The sequence below is a fragment of the Misgurnus anguillicaudatus genome, chromosome 21 (genome assembly GCF_027580225.2).
Source record: "Misgurnus anguillicaudatus chromosome 21, ASM2758022v2, whole genome shotgun sequence".
Classification (NCBI taxonomy): domain Eukaryota; kingdom Metazoa; phylum Chordata; class Actinopteri; order Cypriniformes; family Cobitidae; genus Misgurnus; species Misgurnus anguillicaudatus.
The window spans coordinates 24455464-24477486 of record NC_073357.2 but is presented as its reverse complement, the minus strand read 5'-3'; the positions used below and the strand labels follow the sequence as shown (position 1 = coordinate 24477486).

At 36.2% G+C, this 22023-nt stretch overlaps 1 protein-coding gene and 1 long non-coding RNA gene across 2 annotated transcripts in view; one reads left to right on the top strand and one right to left on the bottom strand.

The window, feature by feature from the left end:
* Positions 1 to 22023, bottom strand: part of dnah2 (dynein, axonemal, heavy chain 2) — a 282596-nt gene that overhangs the window by 67171 nt on the left and 193402 nt on the right. Inside the window, exons 42-43 of the mRNA XM_055198209.2 lie at positions 19360 to 19578; positions 13360 to 13477 (exon numbers count right to left, since the gene is read on the bottom strand). Coding sequence (XP_055054184.2) covers positions 13360 to 13477; positions 19360 to 19578 — 337 coding nt within the window. The remainder of the gene's footprint in view (positions 1 to 13359; positions 13478 to 19359; positions 19579 to 22023) is intronic.
* LOC129440254 (uncharacterized) lies at positions 813 to 7778 on the top strand. The gene is made up of 5 exons (XR_012360393.1): positions 813 to 1316; positions 1835 to 1896; positions 5608 to 5739; positions 5822 to 5881; positions 6976 to 7778. It is a non-coding gene; the product is annotated as an uncharacterized lncRNA (long non-coding RNA).

Here is a 22023-nt window from a genome sequence, read left to right as displayed (position 1 = left end):
CTAGAACTACATTCGCTGTGCGTTTCCCATAAAATAATTGCACACCTCATTGACATTTTTGCAATTATCCCCCAAATATTCTTTCAAAATGAAATAAAACCAAAAATTTTAGACTTGGTCCTCAAAAAAGAGAATGTATGCAAGTGATCTGCAAATTTATTTTGAAATTTTAAACCTTTTACATTTAATTGAACCATACAGACACAAAATAATTAAAGGAACAGTGTGTAAGAAATTTATATCAATTAATCATAAAATGGCCCTGATATGTCACTAGACATTAAGAAATCATTTTCATTTCAAATACTTCACTGACAACAGTGGTCTGGCCAGGATATTGTCATTTAAAAAGTGGAGTTGCAGCCCTCAACTGATGTTTATGTTGTCATTTTCTGTATTGGCCACCAGTTGTGTGATTGCAGTACCAGTTTTAGCCACAATCCTACATACTGTTCCTTTAACGTCACGTCATTGACCCATATATAAGTATTAGGGCCGGGACTCGATTAAAAAAATTAATCTAATTAATTAGAGGCTTTGTAATTAATTAATCTAAATTAATCGCATTTTAATCTCATATAAATATTTGACCTGAGAACATTAAGAAGTATTTTTACATGGATTTTTATGAATAATGACTGAAACCATAAGCTTAACAAAATATTGTTTATTTTTTTTCAACCAAGTTGTTGTACCCGGAGTCGGGCTAATGTCCACGCTAGCTGCTGTATGTTTTGCATTGAGATTATACTTGAGGCTCGATGTGCTGCGGTGATATGTGAATTCCTTGTTGCATATCTTACACACAACCACACTCTAAAAAACGTTGGGTTGTTTTTTCAACCCAACTGCTGGGTTGAGCCAGTTGGGTTATTTTGTTGGGTTGTTTTATCAGTGTTGGGTAGTTTTTGTGTAACCCAACTTGTTGGGTTATATGTTGGGTAATTTTGAAGCAGAGCCAACTTAATAGATACATATAGCTGTTTCTCAATATTACTTTCTCTAGTCCACAAAATGTATTTTAAACATAAGTTCAGGCGAGAATATATATGTGTAATGTTCAAATTTGCAGTCGGTTTGTAAAGTGAACGCCAATTTTAAAGTTTAATTTCAAAAAGTCGGAATGTTACCGGCCACTGTTACCGGCCACCGGGTGTCACTGTTGTTCTTCCCCAGAGAGAACTTCTCCCTTCCCCCACACAGACACGCCAGACTCCTCCTGCCACAGCACGCTACCTGACGCGGGAATTTACCATCACCTCAGGATTCATAAACGGGTTTTCATCGACTTATCTTTGATTTATTTGAAGGAAAAGGTTTGTGTCATTGTTTTTAATCATTTAAACTATTTCTGAATGCAAAAGTATGCAAAATGATGGTTTACAAGACATAACTCTTATTAAAAGTTTTATTAGCGTCCGTTGGCTAGTCTGTAATGCTCAGTAAATCAATATGCTTGCTTTTAAATGATTTAAATATTTCGTTTGATCAAACGTTTTATGAAATATGTCTAAAACATGGCTTGTTTTAATAATTTTAGAAACGTTAGAATGTAACGTATTCTAATGGTTTAGAAATTCAGTTTAAAACAGATAACGTTAATATGAGGAAGAAACGTGTACGTTTTAAATAAATAATCGTTTGTTGTAAAAGTTGAAATCAAACTGATGTTTTTAATCTCATGTTTAGATTATGAAACTTTAACCTTGAGTTAACAGACACGGTCACATATTGTGAAGTCTCATTTGGTCTGTGTAAGTAACAGACATTTTTGTCTTTTTCAGATGTTTTTGATGATGCCCACTTAAATCAGAGTTTTGTCTCTTTTCCTCAGACCCTGATGGATAAAAGATGGATATTTTTTTCCTGGAGAAGCTTTTACAAAGTTATTTACAGGTAACATGAAAATGCACTTGTTTTTTATTATTTAAAGTGATATGTTGATAATACAATGAGGCATATCAAAGCATTTCTTTATTAAGAATCTCTGCTTATTTTGCTGTGAGTATGTCATTTTCAAAAGTGGTATGTAAGGTTGCACGATTAAAGGAATAGTTCACCCAAAAGTTATATTAAACTCATGATTTACTCACCCCCAAGCCATTTGAGATGCATATGTCTATCCTTTTTTAGACAAACACATTTTGAGATATTTTAGAAAATGTCTTAGATCTTTCAGTTAATCAAATGTAATGTTACAGGGTCCACTCCTTCACGTCCAAAAAATGTGCACCCATCCTTCACAAAAGAAATCCAAATGGCTCCACGATGATAAACAAAGGTCTTCTGAGGGTAATCCGTGCCGTTTTTTGTAGAAATATCTATATTTAAACTTTATAAACAAAAATAACTAGCTTCCAGTAATACCGCCATCTTAGACTCCTCTGTATTCAGGACAGCTCTCATCTTAAATGCGGACGCGACCAAGATGGCGCCATTAGCAGAAGCTAGTTATTTTTGTTATAATTCTACAACAACACTGCACGGATTACCCTCAGAAGGCCTTTGTTTATTATCGTGGAGCCATATGAATTTATTTTGTGAAGGATGGATGCAAATATTTTTGGACTTGAAGGAGTGGACCCCATAACTTTACATTTGATTAACTGAAAGATCTAAAACATTTTCTAAAATAACTGAAAATGTGTTAGTCTGAAAAATGATGGACGTATGCATCTTGGATGGCTTGGAGGTGAGTAATCATGGGTTTAATATCATTTTTGGCCCAACTATCTCTTTAATTGTATACAATTGTCAAGCCCATCTCATCGGTAAAGCCGGTGTTATGGATCAACTGGGGATCGTGTTATCTGGGGACATGCGCGTGCACGCACGTAAATTTACCTGATATATCAGCAGATGTTAGACGGCGACAGATTCGTCCCTTTGATTATCCAAAGGAGCCCTTATGAAAACCTTTATTAGAGCACCTATAAATGTTGTTATTATTATTTGAGACTGTCTTTTTCTCGTTGTCTGTTTTCATGTATTAAATGCCGTTCATAAGCGGGTTTTAAAAAGTTTTAATGTTAAGCCCCGCCCATATTATTTTGAGACTAATCAATTTAAATTGGTTAGACGTGTGAGCGAATAAAGTCTGCAGTCTGTGACGCAATAATATACTAAGTTAGCGTTGTGGAGCCATAGCCTCGTGGACAGTGCTCGTCACTTCAATTCAAACCACCAGAGTTCGAACCTCACTTCTGGGCATGCTGACTTGCTAGTCCTTCTTCATTTGTTTAAGTTTATTTTCTTACAAGTGAAAACCCAGCGTTTATATATTTTTAAGTGATCATAACTGATTTAACTAATTAGTATTCAAAAGAAGTTCTTATATGAAACAACACCTATGAAACATATTCTTATAATTAAAAGCACCAACCATATGTCCTTGTGATAACTTGTAAATAAATGGGAATATACAAAATACTAATTTCATAATCAGAAACGACTGCCAAAGAAGAACAACCAATTCGATAAATATAAAAATATTTTTATATTTTTCATATTTTTTTTTTTTTTGCTAAATTACCAGTTCCCTATGCACTCAGTTACTGTACAACCTGTAACATTTTAAATTCATTTTCAAATACAATACTACCACATTATGTATAAGAGAGGATTGTAGAGCCTGCCAATCAACCTCAGGCTGATTTGCCTAAGGACACTGAACATCTGGCAAAAGTGTTCTTTATATGTTGAGTTATCTGAATGTAAACCAAATAGTTTTATAACCCAAAAAAAATAAAAATAAAAATTAGCACCAGCCGCCAGTGTTAAAGACAACTTTGTTTGCAAATAGTAAGTTACAGCAAAGTCCCAAATACTAGTTGATGCTTTAGATTGAGGTGCCAAATGAGTAATGATGTGTTCTGTATTTAAGAATGTCTTAAAGCATACATGCAAGAAAAATGATTAAAAATTATTATTAAATCAGAATTTATGATGAATTATTGATATGCTCTGCTTATGTGGTTACATTGAGCACTTGTCATAAAGCTTCCATAAACAGAAGGGCGGTAGGCCTGTTGAAGCTAAGAAAAATATTTTTTGAAACTTAGGATGGTAACAAAGAAATAAAATCATCATCACTGTATCATCTTTAGTAGCATTGATGGAGAAAACTGCAAGTCCCATTGTCACCTCAACATCCTACAGCATGATGAGTTTTGAATTGTAAAGACTATGGGGCGGTTTCCCGGACAGGGATTAGACTAGTCCTAGACTAAACTAAATGTGAGAGCTGTCCAAACTGAAAACAACTTGCACTGACATATCTTAAATTACATCAGTGCCATTTGTTTTGCCTCAAAGTGCACAGAAGTAATGTTTTTAGTAAGGCATGTTTGTTCAAACTAGTTATATTTCCTAATTAAAGTATGGCCTAGTCCTGGTTTAAGCTAATCCCTGTCCAGGAAACCGCCCCTATAAAGACTAAGTATGTCACAGAAAAAATAGAGACCAGTTATTTATTGAGAAAGTTTACAGAAAACAATGTATTCTCCACATATCCAATCACAGAAACAAGATACAATTTTAAAGAGTTTACTTTCAGTTTTACACTGAGTTACAAAACAATATCATTTTGTAAGCATATGTAACGTGTATGGATGTTATTTCAAAGATCAGTCCTTAGATACCTTAGATAATTCCACATTTGTCACAAATTCTGATCTGCTTGAAAAATAAAAACAGATTGATGTTTGACTGTCTTTTGCCTCTCCTAACTTCAGCCAAGTCCTACAATTAAAACATTTGTCCATTTAAGTCAGGCTAATATACTTTTCAAGCAAGTAATTTCAAATAATAAAACACTAAAACAAAACAAATGCATCTATGCTGCCTTCAACTCAAATTTATATTAAAAGAACTTTATACAATTAGACGTGTTGAATGCATTTAATTACTTGTTTATCAAAAGAAGAATGAACCATAGAAAATGCTTAGAAAAGCAATTACATTGCACTAAAAAAGTAAATGATGTTTCAATACATGTTTGCTTTAACTACTGGTTTATTTAATAAATATCCAAAATGTTTTCATTAGAACGGTACACTACAGATGCATATTTTCCTACGATACATTTGTGTTTCAAAGAAAATACTTACAAATGTACTTAAATCCGCTGGCAAGTTTAATGATAACATCGCATCGAAAAGGTAACAGCTGTCCCATTTTAACGTGGGCGTGGTGCAATTCGTTCAAGGAAAATAGGATAAAACTTAATTTAAACTGCGTCAAATAAACGGAAACAGAAGCAGAGGAAACAAAGTGGTCGAACATTGATAACAACAATTATTAATAATTTGATATACGTTTTTAATAAGGGCTTTTGAAAATCGAATTTGACGAAACTGACGCGGTCGCTGGTATGTCAGGTAAATTTACGTGCGTGCATGCGCATGTCCCCAGATAACACGATCCCCAGTTGATCCATAACACCGGTTCTGTGATTAGAAGTAAATTGCCATCATCTGAAAACAGGTGAAGCACCATTTACTACACGCAGCCGTAGTTCACTGACAAGCTAGCCCATATATCATTCATTATCGCATAAATTTACATTAAAGTTTTATTGAAAATGAATGCATGATTTGTCATTTTCAGAGTTCACAAGACTTCTCTGTGTTATTCCCTGACCATGCCGAAAAGCTATTTGAAACTTGGGCACTGCATTTTACAGACAGAATCCTGCAACTTCCCAGCCAAGAACCAAGAGCATCAACAAATCACCTCCAGGTACACTTGGGAATACAATAGTTGTTTGCTGAGTATTATGACAGTAAAGTTACTAATTTAACCTAAACATTTTTCTCTACAGAACCCCATGATGATATTCCAACTCCTGTCTACAAAAGTGGGAAGAAAATCTTAAGTTTATGTAAGTAATGGAAGTATTGCACACTTTGTTTTGCAAGCAACCTAAAACATTTAATACTTTGTTTGTGAACTAGCAAGAAGACATGTTTACAAGTAGGAATAGAGTGAAAACTCGGACAAGAAAAATTGTCTTTTACTCGCACCTCTAAAACATTAACTTTAGGGACAAACGTTACAGGAATAGTCTACTCATTTTCAATATTAAACTATGTTATTACCTTAACTAAGAATTGTTGATACATCCCTCTATCATCTGTGTGTGCGCACGCAAGCGCCGGAGCGCGCCGCGACGCCACGACAGCATCCAGCCTAGCCCCATTCATTCAATGGCACCACCCAGAGACAAAGCCAGAAGTGACCAAACACATCAACGCCTGAAAAGTCCGCTTCCCTTCTCCCTCTCATAATGGGAGAGGGAGGGTGTTACTGCGCCGAGTCGAAATACTCCCAAAAGTGCTATTACGCCATAAAATATAGTTCCTCTTTTAAATCTGCTTAGAAAAGCGCTATGTTTTATTTTGTACCACCAAACTTGCTCGTACAACTAAACGTTGATGTGTTTGGTCACTTCTACCTTTATCTCTGATTGGTACCATTGAATGAATGGGGCTAAGCTAAATGCTATCGAAGTGTCGCAGCGCGCTCCAGCGCTTACGTGCATGCACACAGATGATAGAGGGATGTATCAACTCTTCTTAGTTAAGGTAATAACATAGTTTAATATTGAAAATGAGTAGACTATTCCTTTAATGTCCAGCCCTGTATTCGTTACATAATATATGCTAATAAAGTGTTGGCTATATTAAGTAATAAGGGCAAGTGCAGGTTATTGCAAAATCTAAAAAATCGGGCTTACTGCCAGGTAAAGTGACGTGGCAGAATCTGAAATTACTGTGAATCTGAGTTATTGGCATGAACAAAGAGTATATTGTAAGGTTATTGAAATAAAACAGAAATTTATACATTTCATTACAATTAAACTAGATTACATTTGTGTGTATGAAATATGAATTGTTTGGTTTTGTATAATAATGCTGCATCATGCATTTAGAGTCTTTGCCTGCATTCTAACAAGTGTTTGTCTGTTTTCAACAGGTTGGGACCAACATGGTTGCATTCTTCTGAGAGGCTGAGTTGACAAAACCATTCCCATTTGTCCTTAGATTGGAAGATGTCGATCTCTGCCATCAAACCTTTGTTGTTTTTGACAGACAGTTACTCAAGCAATACACCCTCCTTGGTGGTGTTGACATGTTTTAAACTTTTTTAATGTTTTGGACATTAATTTTACCAAGCAATGCACACCAGTGTGGGTGTTTTTGAAGACTGTTGTTTACAAACTCCCAAGAACGGAATCCCTAAGAAGTCTGTGTAGTTATTTGTCATGCTAAGGTGATTTTTCATGTTGATCATATATTGACTGTTTGTGCAACTTAGTGTTGGTCTTATGTGTTACATTAACCATTTCTTATTACACGGTTCTCTAAAATGCTAGTTTCTGATTGGCCAGTCGTGACATTCTACTACTGCTCAAAACTAAAAAATCTGATGCTGCAAATCATTTGACAGGTACAGTTTTATATTACACAAAAATTAAATATTAATGTCTATTAATTACATATCCGACATTAAATTTACAAATGATTAAACCAATGTGTTTGTGACATTTGTTCTGAAGAATCTGTTGGGGCTTTTTTCTGTGATGACATGCTGCCAATACATTATCCCTTACTTGTACAACTTTTTACTTGATCTAATTGTAATGTTAACCGGGTATCTGTCATTTTAGATTGTGAGATATAATACTAATATATTTTTTTATTAGAAAGTTGATTGTTTGTCTAGGGCTATGTACTCTTTTATTGTTCATGTGCAATAAATATGCTTTTTCAATTAAATCTATGCTTTGTTATTTATAGACACCACAATGAAAGGTATGAAAGCAATTTAAACCACAAAATTTCAGCTTTGAACACATTAACCAAACGTTGGGTTGTTTCAACCCAACAAAAAGTTATTTCTACCCAACAGATGGGTTAAAAATCAACCCAACTGGTTGGGTTGATTGTACAACCCAACTTGTTGGGTTAAAATAACCCAGTGTTGGGTTGGTCCATATTTAACCCAACATTGGGTTGCAAAACAACCCAAGTTGGGTTAATTTTAACCCAACGTTTTTTAGAGTGCATGCTCTTATCGACGCTTACCAGTGATGCGCGGGTCAATGTATAAACAACCCGCCCGCAACTCGGACCGCAATGAAAAAAAAAATATTATACCCGACCCGCTTCCTGGCCCGCATTTCTTAAAGTAGTCATTTGTTTAATAATTGCAGGGTTCGGGACTTCTCAGGTTTTGACTGTCTGTGTTCTGGTACCTATGTGCGCGGATGCCCCACCTCGCGTATAAAAACAACAAAACATAATATACTATATAGCCTATATTAAAATTAAAATATATAAAAATGTGCATAATATATTTTTTAAGTTGCACATCGTTTATAGGTTTCTTAAGTGGGATTCGGATGTGAAAAGCGCTGCATAATGTACGCGCCTTTAGTGTTACCATTGAAACTTAACTAAATTAAAAAAAAATTAGAGGTGATATATAGCTTTAGCCTACATAAATGCTTATTGCTTTAATGTTGCGAGTTCCTCTTCAGCTTTTCTTGCTGTTATGTTTATAATAGTTCATATTGATGATCTTATAGTCAATTTAAAAATGTTCTTACAAACTGACTCTATTCGTTTAACTTTTTTCCTTTACCTGCCGTCGCTGTTCTCTGTGTGTGTTTTCCGTCAAAGTAGCCTATTAAAATTAATATGAAGTTGATTTTTAAAAGTCTTAAGCACACCGCAAATCAAACATGCTGCTACAGTATGCTCTAAATGCGCGTGTAAATTTAACTTCTGGGCACTGCCAGGCTGATTTTTTAAAAAGTAAGTGATATAGGCTACTCACTGCATGTTTTGGCATTCGGTAGCATATGCATTAATGAGATGCACGGTGTTGCTTTTAATGTTCTTTTTAATTTATATTAGCAAAACCTAACAACAAAACATTGTTTATAATTACGAGACAAATTATTTGAAACGAAATTCGTTTTAAAGTAGCAAACAAAACTTAAATTAAACTCGTAATAAACGAATTAAATTGAAACAAAACAACATTACAACAATATTTAAACTCAACAATACTCAAACATTAACATATAACAGACATTAGGATACATGTTAAAATAATCTGTAGTTTGTTGGTAGATGTTTATTGGGCAAAACCTCCGTTGCAAACCTTCATTTACCAGAATAAATCATTTTTACTTTGAAATTGATGCGTTGTCACGTTAAAATCAGCTGTTCGTTTAGGTTCCGTCTACTTTTATTTACACTGCATCACAACCCCGGAGTTCTCGAACTAAAACAGGGTCTGCAGCATTTACGAATGACTCTATTAATAAGTGCGATTAAAATGCGTTAAAATGTTTAACGCGTTATTTTTTGTGTAATTAATTAATCTTAATTAACACGTTAAAGTCCCGGCCCTAATAAGTATATATAAAAAAATTACAAAACAAATATTTAGTTTCCCTTGAAATAACGTTCTTTGAAAAACTAATTTTTTGTGGACAGAAATGCTTGGTCATTGAAAAAATATTTTAGATTCTAATGCTTGTCTGAATTCTAATGATGTCTGAATTCTGCTGAATTATTGTGATTTATTCACGTTACCTGGTCATGGTTTACAACAAAGACAATTACTACACTGTAAAAAGTGAGATCATTCTCCTACAGAGGATGTTGGAAACCTATTCCAATTATAATTGGGCTGAAAATATTACAATCAGTAATTGAGGCCATTGTCTTTACAGCAACAAGGTTGGTCCACTAACAAACCAAGAACTTGCCAAATGTGAAAAACACCCAGCTGAGACATTCAACACACCATGTAGTGAAAAAAGTGTATTGGAACATCAGAAACAATGCATGCTGAGCAGAATTAGCCCAATGTTCATTAATTATAATGACACGAACACAGGCAATTTCATTCTGGGAACACAATTTAGTGGCCACTGATCATACCACTGTGAAATCCTGAAAAATTAAGACAATAAGGAATATGCATACTGTATAAAGACATTCTACGGAAATTCTACAGACTGAGGTTACATCCTGTGAATCTAATTGGACGGAAAAACAAAGTAAACATGATTAAATCCCAGAGTAAAATGCAATGTTATTCAGCCCTGAAATGTACACCTATCTTCTGTGAATAATGAGAACCACCTTGGACTGGGTACAGACTCAGCAAACACAATTTAGCAATAAAAACAAGCAAGCGCAGAAAAACCACGGCAAAATAAACAAAGAACAAGATAAACGATTGTTCCTATATAGCAAACAAAACTAAATTGAGACAGAGGTGTATTTTATCATGACACAATGCATAAAGTTCAGCCAAATCTATGAGAAGCACTTCTTCAATATACTATACAAAGCAACAAACTATTTCCCTACTATCAGTGCAACACAACAAATGCTGATTTCTAGTACTACAGTATGTCTTCACATTATGATTATTTTTAATGCCTACTGACTCATTCTTTTCATTTGGCAAATGTACTGTTACTTGTAAAGCCCATTTAAATATTAAAAAAGAAACAGTAAAAGAAGTATAAAGAACTGCAGAAGCCAAGGGAGAAACACAATTATCTGGGGAAGGACAGAGCTTTGCCTCTGCCAGAACGCACAGACACTTATTTAGATAGTACACAAACTTATTTAAATGAGGATGTCTTAGTCTCCTATGGTTTTATATACATATAATTGTAATAGCTATATGCTAATCCAACAGCCTTTTTGTATTTTCAAAAGAATAAAAAGCATTATCTACTTAATTTTTTGTTGAAACATTAGTTGTGTTTAATTATTTTTTACCAAACATATTTGCATGCCATCAGGAAATATATGGTATGCATTAATGTCACTTTTTTGTGAGCATATTTATGTCATTTTGAAGCTTATTTAACATAAATGAGATGTTCAATTATTCCTTAAAATAATAAAATAAATAAAGATTGTTTTTTTATATTTTAATTTTGACTTTGTTACTATTATCAGGAAAGTTGGGTTATGCTGAATGACATTCGAAGGAGTTAAAAAGAGTCATGCCACTGCTTTGTCCATATACTAGATAAACAGATCATTTAAAAATATAAATGTAGTAGCTATGCAAACTAAACATTCCCTGAAAATAACCAAAAACTCAGAATAAGAGAGATAATACAGGAAGAATAGCAATTTTGGGGGTAGGTCAAGTTGATGGGCAAGACAGGAAACAGAGATGTGGACAGACAGACAAGAACAGAAAGAGAAAGGTAAGAGATACAGATAAACCTGTCAATCTCCCCAGTGTGGCAGCAGCCACACAGCACAATCAGATTGAGATACGCTGCATTAAAGACAAAAAAGTATTATTTTCCAGTTGTCTAAGCGGACGCAACAGTGTGTGGCTGGGCTGTAGAGAAGAGAGAGATTTATTCAGGAAAAATTCATGCATTAGGGTTAAACTGATGTTTTCTCATTATTCATTTTTCTTTATTTAAAAAAGTGTATTTTTGTTTAATTAAATATTCATGTTTGATTAAGTTGCACTTTTTCCATATAGCTTTGCGGGTCCTGGAACTTAAGTTCAGGTGCGATTCATACATCAAATTTATTTCATATGAACCAAGAGAAACCATTACCGTCTACAGCCGCGAGAGCACGCTTTATGCTGCTTCTGTATTTATGTAATTCAATGAATTCAGTGATGCGGAATGACTTCGGGACCTTTTTGAACTTGATTTGCCTTGTCGTGTTAATTCAGCCTTTTCCATGTACATATAGTACATATATGTACGTAACATGTACATACTTTAACATGTTCAGCCTGCTGTTCTGTGCTATTGTTTAGTCCACGTATACTCCAGTGCAACTTGCTCCAGTGCGGAGCGACTTATAGTCTGGAAAATAAGGTAACTGCTTAAAGAGTAACTAAACCCTAAACCAACTTTTTTTAGTTAATGATCTGTAAAAATGGGGCTTTATTAGTGCTGTCCATTGATTTTAGTAAGTTTTTTGACATTGGGATATTATAAAGTGTTTCAATACTACAATATATGGTGTAAAAACATCTGAGTGCTGCCCTCTTCAGGTTGAACGGTGGCTACTGCAGTTGAATTTTCCTATTGGATGTTGGGTCCAAAAAATACCTCCTGACGTAAGCTTAGTTCGTCCCCTCTATCTCCGTTGGGATCTGCCCACTTTTCTTGCATTTTTCAAATATTGCCAGTGGGTGGAGTCAGGCTCTGACCAGGGGTTTAGTTACGCTTTAACTAGGCACGCAATATAAAAATATTGATAAATTAATTAAACCGAATCGAATGGCAATTGCATTGAAGAAGTTTTTGATGTCTCAGAAAAATCGCTGGCAGAGAAAAACAATATTGTATCGCATCGTAAAGAACAGTCCGATTTACACCCCTAGGGTCAAAGGACATACAGTACAGGTCACATAGCAACAAAAAAAAAATGGCAGATGCAGTAAGTCATCATATTGCACCCACACATATGCACATATTGTTTATACGATAAGGCAGTAGGTACTTCATCTAATTCAGTACGTGCTGTCACAACGCAGCGACTGTTCCAGGAGGGGCAGACTGATAAAAGTAAAAGGCAGAAAAAGATCTCTGAATAGTGGAGCTCTATTTTCTGTGATACTCAAGATTTGGCATAGACGTGCAGAGGACACCAGGCTGGCTAAAAGCGAACAGCAGGCAAATCACAAACTTCAACCTCTTCTTTACTTCTCTTTAAATTCTCTCTTCGCATCAGGATTCAGTTTCTCATTATCTTTCTTCTGTCTCTGATGAAGTTACAAAACACCTGCTATCACCAGATGACAACAGCTGGCAGCTCAGTATTTCTAAACACAGGCTGTAAAATCAACGTGGCACGGTCCTCAAAACCCATTTTACTTCTGCAAAACGACATATTTCTGAGTAAAACAGGACATGTAACAAAAAGAAAAAGAAAGGAGCGTGCAAAGATGTTTCAGAGACAGAGCAAGTTATTTTTATGATATAACTTCTGATAAATCAAATTTTACTGAAAGTTTTTATATATATACAAACACATAATACGTATAAAAAGCAGTTTTAACTTAATAAACTAGATCAATTTTGTTTTTAACCTCCTAAGACCCGATCTTTGGTTTGGCTTGCATTTTAGATGCGAGCTAATCCAGCTATTTGGGGTTAGTAAGAACCAATAAATATAATAACCAAATATTTTTCTTTAAACATTAAGCAGGTTCCAGTTATACAGAATTATGGTGCAAACAACAAAAAATGTGATTTCCACGTATGTGGACACACCAGGTCTTAATCTTTACCTCAAATCCACAATTACACCCTCCCTCTATCTTTTTGGTCAGTACCTGCGCAGGCCACCCTCATAAGGGATGAGAGGACACCGTCCGTCCACTCGTTGGTGGAAAGGTTGTATTCTCCGTACAGCTCACCCAGGCTGACCGCCTTGGGGTTTAGGGGACACTCCTAAAGGGTCATAAACAGAGATCAAAGGTCAATGTTTAAAGGGAGTGGAGAGGAAATTAATCAACTGAGACAGGAATCAAAGGGAGATGAAATGGCTCATGCACAAGAGTATGTGTGTGTGTGTGTTATATAGAGTGGAAGTAATGAGGAAACAAGAGGAGGTGATGTGTGCATGGAGTGAAAGAGATAGACACCAGAAATAGATATGCAAAGAGGGATGTGTTGAGTCAAATATGAAAGAGGAGACAGACATCAAGAGATGGAGGATGCAAATAGAAATGGCAGCTCGAGTCGCAGAGGGAACAAGATGGACCCCCGAACTGTGAAGAATAACACACACTAGGCAGAAAGCACATTGAGACGTAAACCAACAGAGTTCACACAAGCTCATATGCAGGTACTAACACCAGGACACCAAACCCACACACACAGTTACCACAGAAACCAAAATCCACAGAGGGTTAGACAATGACAGGGGCAAAAGCACTGGAGGGGCAGAGTGAGAATGGTGTTATATTCTGAATAGCATCATGCTGCACTGCGTATTTTTTTAATAGTATGTATGTTTGAAAAGGAACATGTAGTGGGCAGTGTGCAATATAGGCCTACATTTAGCCAACATCCTCATAAATTAATTTTAAAATATAGTAAGCAGTGGCGGCTCGTGCACTGCTCGTCCGAGGGGCGCTAATTCAAAATAAGTGTTCGGATTGTCACATGTGTGATTCCCTTTTCCAAAATATGTGTTCTGTGTGCCGAGAGATCATGTGTTTTGTCAAAACAAGTGCCTGGTGCACACGCGTCAAAACCGTTTATGACAAAAGAGACGCTCAAGTTCACAAAATACACACAAGACACTCCCTTAACAGTAAACTCTGATTACGCATGAGATTATGCGAGTATCTGGCAAACGCGAGCGTCTCTTTTATCATAAACCCTTTAGACGCATCTGCAGCAGGCACATATTTTGACAAAACACATGATGCACATAGGTTCACCGGACGCGCAAAACATATATTTTGAAATTACAAACCACACACATGATTGGCCACATACATGTTGTGACGAACTTTGCATCGAGCGCCCTCGAAAAAAGAAGTCACCGGGCGCCACTGTGTAAAGCATTACTGGAAATTGAGGTTAACACAAAGTACAATGGATTTAGAGAGTATTGTGCTTTGTTTAGGCATGTACGATTGTCAATATTATCATGGTTTTGTGAACAATTTCTAGAAATGTAAAAAAAGTACTGATTTGAACGATTGATGTTCCACGGCGGCATCCATCTTTGTAATGTACAAAATCTGCCTCAACGTCATCATCGTGTAAAGCCGACCCCAACGTCTCTGCAAGTCTGGCAAAGAGCCCATTCAAGCTCACTTCTAATTCGCCGAAATCGTGGCACCAATCAGAGCAAATCTAAATTTGCCGGAAAGTTATCTGGGTTTTCCCAGGCTAGATGCAAACGAAATTTAAAACTGATTTTTCATTTGTGCACTTTTGTTCGCATAAACATAAAAAATAACATTATTCATGGCACATTTGGGGTTGCAAGATTAATGTTCATCTAGTTCAGATAAAACAAATGAGTAAATCAGATTTTCATATAAACACAGGGCAAATTAGCAAGTCATCTGTCTGCGTATGTTGTGAGAAATCTGGTGTACTTTATGACCCAGGAGTAAGCTGACTGACACCTGCTCTTACAGCAATCGCGGAAGAAACAAACAGAGTAGAAAGGAGCTTAAAACTCATCAGGTCACATCATTTAATGAAAAAGAAATAGAAAAGATGGATCGGTTTAAAAATATATTTAAACATGTATCAGTACAAACTAGATTTCCCTAAATGTGAAAATTTTTTGGATTTAAATTCAGTCAGTGGAGCACTGTCATCACAAACACATGGGAGCAGACGTGAATAAACGTGTTTGTCTCACGTTATTGCTTACATTGATTGATGCTGCACAGGGGTTTCGAGTCGTGACACTGGCACAGTTAAACGGTAAATAAAAAATAATGCGGTAATACCATGTGTGTCTCATACACAGTGTTGGGGGTAACGCATTACAAGTAACGTGCATTACATAATAATATTACTTTTTTGAAGTAACGAGTAAAGTAACGCATTACTTTATAAATGTACACATTAATATTTGAGTTTCTTTTTTAAAAAAAGTAACGCGAGTTGCTTTTCAGATTAATTAATTTGATTAAAAAACATGTACTAAATTAAACTGAGTATAGTCACATAGAATTAAGCACTATATGTGTGCGTGCCTGAGTGGGGACAGTTTGGGTCAGAAACGAAGATGGCAGGCCAGAGCTTGACATTTTTGCGATGGAAATATAATAACACAAAAGTAATTTAAAAGTAACGTAAGTATTACTTTCCATGAAAAGTAACCAAGTAACGCAATTAGTTACTTTTTTGGGGAGTAACTTAATATTGTAATGCATTACTTTTAAAAGTAACTTTCCCCAACACTACTCACACATCTTGAAAAGTGAAGTCGCTGGCTCTTTGATCGCCCCCTGGTGGCTGGCTGGAGTACATTCCATAAACCTCGGCCTCTCTATGCAAACGAACGAGACTTGACTCTAAATAAAAAATTATTTACACTTCCAATAAAATTTTCCGAAAGAAGCTTTTGGTCCTTTAAAGTAGTTGTTATCACGCTGATATATGTTCAATTGTTTATTTTTATGACAAGTTTCATTATAGCCAGTAATTTGATGCTATAGAAATGGGACGTTTCGTTATGATTGGCGTGGTTGAATTGGGCGCACAAGCGTTTTATATCGTAGCTCCGCCTCTGGCTCCACAAACGATTCCTTCTGCGCATGCCCTGGCGTTTTTTACTTAAAATAGCAGCGACCATGGTCGAACATTTTTGGCTTTAATTCATTACAATGGAAGGAAGTGACGTACTGTCGTCCATCTTTTCTTACAATCTATGGGTAATACTAACCACTGGACATTTTTATCGCGGTTAACCAGTAAACCGGTAATCGTTACATCTTTAATATGCAATGTGTATGTTTATGTTTCTGCACTCTGCTGTATACCGCACATCTTTGCAAATGTCATTCTGGTATCTTAATATAAAGTGTGCATACTGTGCACCGCATACATACCATGTATCATAGAAACACAGTAATAACAGTTGGTATGGTCATGCTGGTATGGTCTTCTGATAAACTGATTGCTAATGGATGCAGTTGGATGCAGTAAACAGGGAAACAACAGACACTAACAAAGCATAAAAGCAGTTTGTCACACCTCACATGAAACACTCTTACACATACACACACACAGTTCCAGGAAAATCATTAAAGGCAGAACACCTGTATCCCCCACCCCACTTTTCTATTTTTACCCACGTCGGGATGACACGTGTGACAGGGACTACAAAAATAATGAAAAGATATTAAAAGGAGGACAACAACAGGAGTGAAAACAAAAGATCAGAACAAACATGAACGTTGAACACGGATTCAAAGTGGCACTCATTTAGGTGCAACCAAACCGACTGTGACAACACAGAGATCATAAGCACTTGGCAATTAAAGTTAGCTGCCGTCTTGACTATGCCATCATTTGAAAAACCCACGAGCCAAGTGTGTGTAAGGGGCTTTTGATAAGTCTTAGGTTCTTGTTTTCACAAGCTCTAAACAATAAAGGGTGTTTAAGCGAAACATTGTTTTCGTAGCAGTAAGAGTATCAGACCTTGAGTTAGCGCGGCTGCTAAAGGCGGTTCATTTTCATGCTAATGAGGGACGGTAGGCTGGCGTATCCACTTATGCTCTAAAACAGCTGCTGCAAAGACATTTGTTTCAGAGGCACGATCTTTGCCCTTAAAACCATTCGTTTATGGGGGAAGTTATTTTGATAAAGCTAACGGCACTACTTTGTTACTTTTGTGCTAGCATGGTCAACTGATTGAGACTCTTTCCTTTAAAGATGAACTGGCTTAGAGGCAGTTTTTCCATTATTTTTTAACATTAAAAATGCAATTTTTGCTATGAATATTAAATGCAATTGCATGCAATGTAGGGTTGTTAAATGGATAGTTTACCCAAAAATAAAAATTGTGTCTTCATTTACTCACCCTAATGTTGTTCTAAACCTGTATGAGTTTCATTATTCTGTTGAACCGAAAAAAGATGTTATGATAAATGATGGTAAGCACAGAGTTGATGGTACTCATTGAATTCCATAGTAGGGAAAACAAAAACGATGTGCGTTCACACCAGATGCGGAAGAGGCGGCAAAAACACGCTATTCGTGCATAGTTGGACGCTTGAACATTTTGAGTTTACTCGCTTCATTTGCGTGTGAAATTCTAGTCAATCGCACGTTAATACTTACCAGATTGTTCGACCTCCTCAATCACTTTCTTCCAAACAAGATCCTTTTAATTCCTGTAAAAGTACGAAGATGTCTCGTATAGCGGTGATGATTGTCCTCCATTGTTGTTTTGTGTTCGTGCCTCCGCTCCCTTCCTGTAATCATGTTACTGCTAGATCAAGCTCCTGATTGGTTAACGCGGCGCAAAAATCCGGTCAGACTTTTCAACTCGCACGGATCACGCGGCAACGCTTAATTCGCGCGAAACAGGTCTTTCGTGCCAACTGCGCCACACCATTCGCACTTACCGGGCCGCAGGATGTAGCCTGGGTTTCCCCATGCTTCCTTGTGCGAAAATTTATTCTAGCATGGAAACATGGACCTTTTTTGCCCCTGAAATAGGGAACCAATCACAGAACGGGGAGGGGGCAGCAAGACGATGACGACATCTATGCGACACACAGAAGCAGTTTTGTTTATCCAACGCGGGAGCAGACGCGAAGTTACTTTTCAATGCAGCCTTAGATAGTGTTCAAAGTAGTTTTGCACGCAATTTTGTTTTAAAAAAGAGCAACTTTTGGCGTTAAACAATTTCATATCCAAGAAGGATGTTTGTATATGGCAAGACATGACAGCCACATTTTATAGAACAACCTGCTAGGCATCGTCGTAGACAAAGTACAATTAACTTATAAATGGTAAGTGGTATTTATTAATATCATATTGTCATTATGCCTGTACTGTGGTTGTCACAGTGACACTAAATTGTGTTGCTTTTTTAATATCAATATACAGCTACTGGTTTAGTTGCATACTGTAGCTTTTAGCTGTGTGCATAAGTACCGATAAAAGCCGTTTACATTTGAATTTATGTCGTGCTACATACGTCATCTGATATAATTGAAACGATTGGCTATGAGCTACGTACAGACACATTTGATAGACATTCGTAGCGCCCAATAAATGTCTCTGGGCATTCGTAAACCACCCCTTAAATACGACAAAATGAGCATAGGGTTCCCAGACCACATCTAATTCTCTATGAGACTAGTCTGGTGTTAGCCAGGCTACGCAGGATGCCCATTTGTGTCTTTGCATTGACTTAACATGGTAAACAATCACGCTTGCCGCCTCTTCCGCGTCTGGTGTGAACGCACCATGAAAGTCAATGAGTATGTGAATAAATTCATCTTTCTGGGCTTGTTTGTATTATATTAAAAAAATTATGTCAAATAAACAGCAAACAAACAATGAGTACTGTCAACTGTGTCCTTATCATCATTTATCAAAACATCTTTTGTGTTCAACAGAATAACAAAACTCTTACACGTTTAGAACAACATGAGGGAGAGTAAATGATGACTGAGTTTTGGTTTTTGGTTGAACTATCCTTTTAATGCAGCAGAGATGTATTTGATTTAGAGATCAAACTGTTGATTTATATCTTCAAGTGGGCCGAAATGAAAAACAAGACAAGCTTGTTACTGATCTAGAGAAAAGAAGAATGGAAAGAGAAGAAATGGAGGCCTCACACGTATAAGGTTGAACCCCGGTTCTCCTTTGTGGTGCAGGTTGCTGAGGGCGTTCTGAAGAGTTCTCCAAGTGACTGTCTTGCCGCTGCCCGTCTTTCCCACGATCATAGTGGAGTGTCTAGAATTTTTGGTTTCGTACAGTTGAATTACTTTCGTCACGGTGAAGGGGGTCACCTGGAGACCATTTTGACGAAGTTCTGCTTCTATAACCTGTTTCAGCTGAAGAGAAAAAAAGATGAAAGCGCAGTAAGACATCAAAGTCATGATGTAAAAAATAGGTGCTAATTGTTTTAGAACATTACATAAACTCTTTCTAAGATGGAAAAACAGCCCTTCGCTGTAGATGATTCCCAATGAGACACTAAAGACAAATGAACTGGCAAGAGGTGGGCGGCAATCTTAATAAAACCCCCGTTAATACTGCGCCCTTGAGTAAAGTTGCACCAAACAAAACCGCTCTAGAGGCACTAAAGCAACCGTACTAAACTCTCAGGCTAATTTAATCTCCCTATCTTAGTTCTCTCTCCACTCGTTAAACAGATGGAGAGGAGGAATGAAGGAAACGGTTCTGAAGTGTTTGTGCTGGAGTAAGTTAGAGATGGGATCCTGGATGGGTGATATAAAACAGCTATAAAAACACTGTATAATGTGTACGAGTGGAGGCAGGGAAGTAGAAAATATAGTCTTCTTTGTGTGTGTGTGTGTGTGTGTGTGTGTGTGTGTGTGTGCGTGCGTGCGTGTGTGTGTGTGTGCGTGATGTGGCTCGATTTTTGGCCCTCTCACTTTTGGTTGCAGATGGTGCAGGAAACAGCTGTGTAGATATTCAGGAGTCTGCTTTATATCTCTATACCACAAACACAGCATTCCTCCATTAGACAGTTTCAAGTCCTTGTTACCCTCTCATGCTAATCAAAGAATCATTCACTCGTCATATTTATCTATAAAGTAAAGCATTTATTCTAGCATTATATTGGCATACACTGCAAAAAAAACGACTTTCATACTTCATTTTTTGTCTTGTTTTCAGTAGAAATATCTAAAAAATGTCTTAAATCCAGATGTATTTTCTTGATAAGCAAAATGACCTAAGAAAATAAGTCTAGGTTTTAGACAAAAATAAAAAATAAACAATTTAAGTAAATTTGTGCTTAAAACAATCAAAAATATCTGCCAATGGGGTAAGGAATTTTGTTTTGTTTTCAGTAAAAATATTTAAAAATTCTTAAATTAAGATGTTTTTCAAAATGACCCAAGAAAATAAGTCTAGTTTTTAGACCAAAAATATCAAATTTAAATGATTTTGTGCATAAAACATGCAAAAAAGTCTGCCAATGGGGTAAGCAAAAAAATCTTGAAAATTTTTCTTTAACACTAAATTCAAGAAATATTCAAGAAAAATTAGCTTACCCCATTGGCAGATTTTTTTTGCTTGTTTTATGCACAAAATCACCCAAATTTGATATTTTTGGTGTAAAAACTAGACTTATTTTCTTGGGTCAGTTTGCTCATCAAGAAAAAGCATCTTAATTTACGAATTTGTAGAAATTTTTACTGAAAACAAGACAAAAATACTAAGAATTTTTTTTGAAAATCATTTTTTGCAGTGTAAGCCAATAAGTTTAAACGGACTTAACACTTTATCCGGAGCGATATTTAAACATCCAGAGTTAGTTTGTGTGTTCACAGAATCAAACTCACAACCTGCTAACGAAATGCTCTACCAACTTAGTTACAAAATATAGACGGTTCTTACATATTTTAAGAATCATACACTGTAAATCGAATGGATAAATGGATTGTTTGAAGTTGGGTCATGTTGCTAATTGCTGCAACCTTTTCCCGGACCCCGCCCACCTGGCATACCATATGACCGGAAGTAAAGAGAGATCGTTTCGAAGAGGGGAGAAGATTTGCATTTTTGATTAAAGATTATGAGGCTACATGATTTTGTAAAAAATAATGAAGCTCACAGATAAGTAATTTGTAAAAAATACCACAATATTCCTAAACAAATGACATTTCATTTCTAATTTAAACTTTTTTGACTAGTAAGGAGTTGTTATAAATTATTTTTTATTATTAACTCTTTCGCCGCCATTGACGAGATATCTCGTCAATCAAGAGAAAACGCTTCCCTGCCAATGACGAGTATTTACGGCTTTCCGCAATACCGCTATTATTACCCTTCAGCAACTTTTTAAACCCGGAAATATTGCCCAATGGCAAGCAGCTGCATGTCCGTGTCTGTTTTAAAGATCGCTCTGAATGGGATCTCTATGAAAAGCAGGCAGCAGGCTTAGTGATATTACGCACTGCCTGAAAATATTCCCCTTAGTTACTTTTAATGGCAGGGGACTATTTTCGGGCAGTGCGTAATATCACTACGCCTGCTGCAGCCATGTTACATCAGCAAAGTCCTTGATTATTACGCCAGAATCAGAGTATAGTTTCTAGCAATATCTGCCTAGAAAATCGCAACTTTTAATTTTTGGTTTGTCTTAGTAAATGATGTTACTACAGAAGAGTCAAGTTTTAAGTTTCAGTTTTTATCTAATTAGAATGGTTAATGTACAGGGATAACTAAGGGTATGTTTACACAAAAACGATGTACTAAAAACTGAAACGTTAAAACGGTGTTGTGTAAACAGGCCCTTGGTCACACTG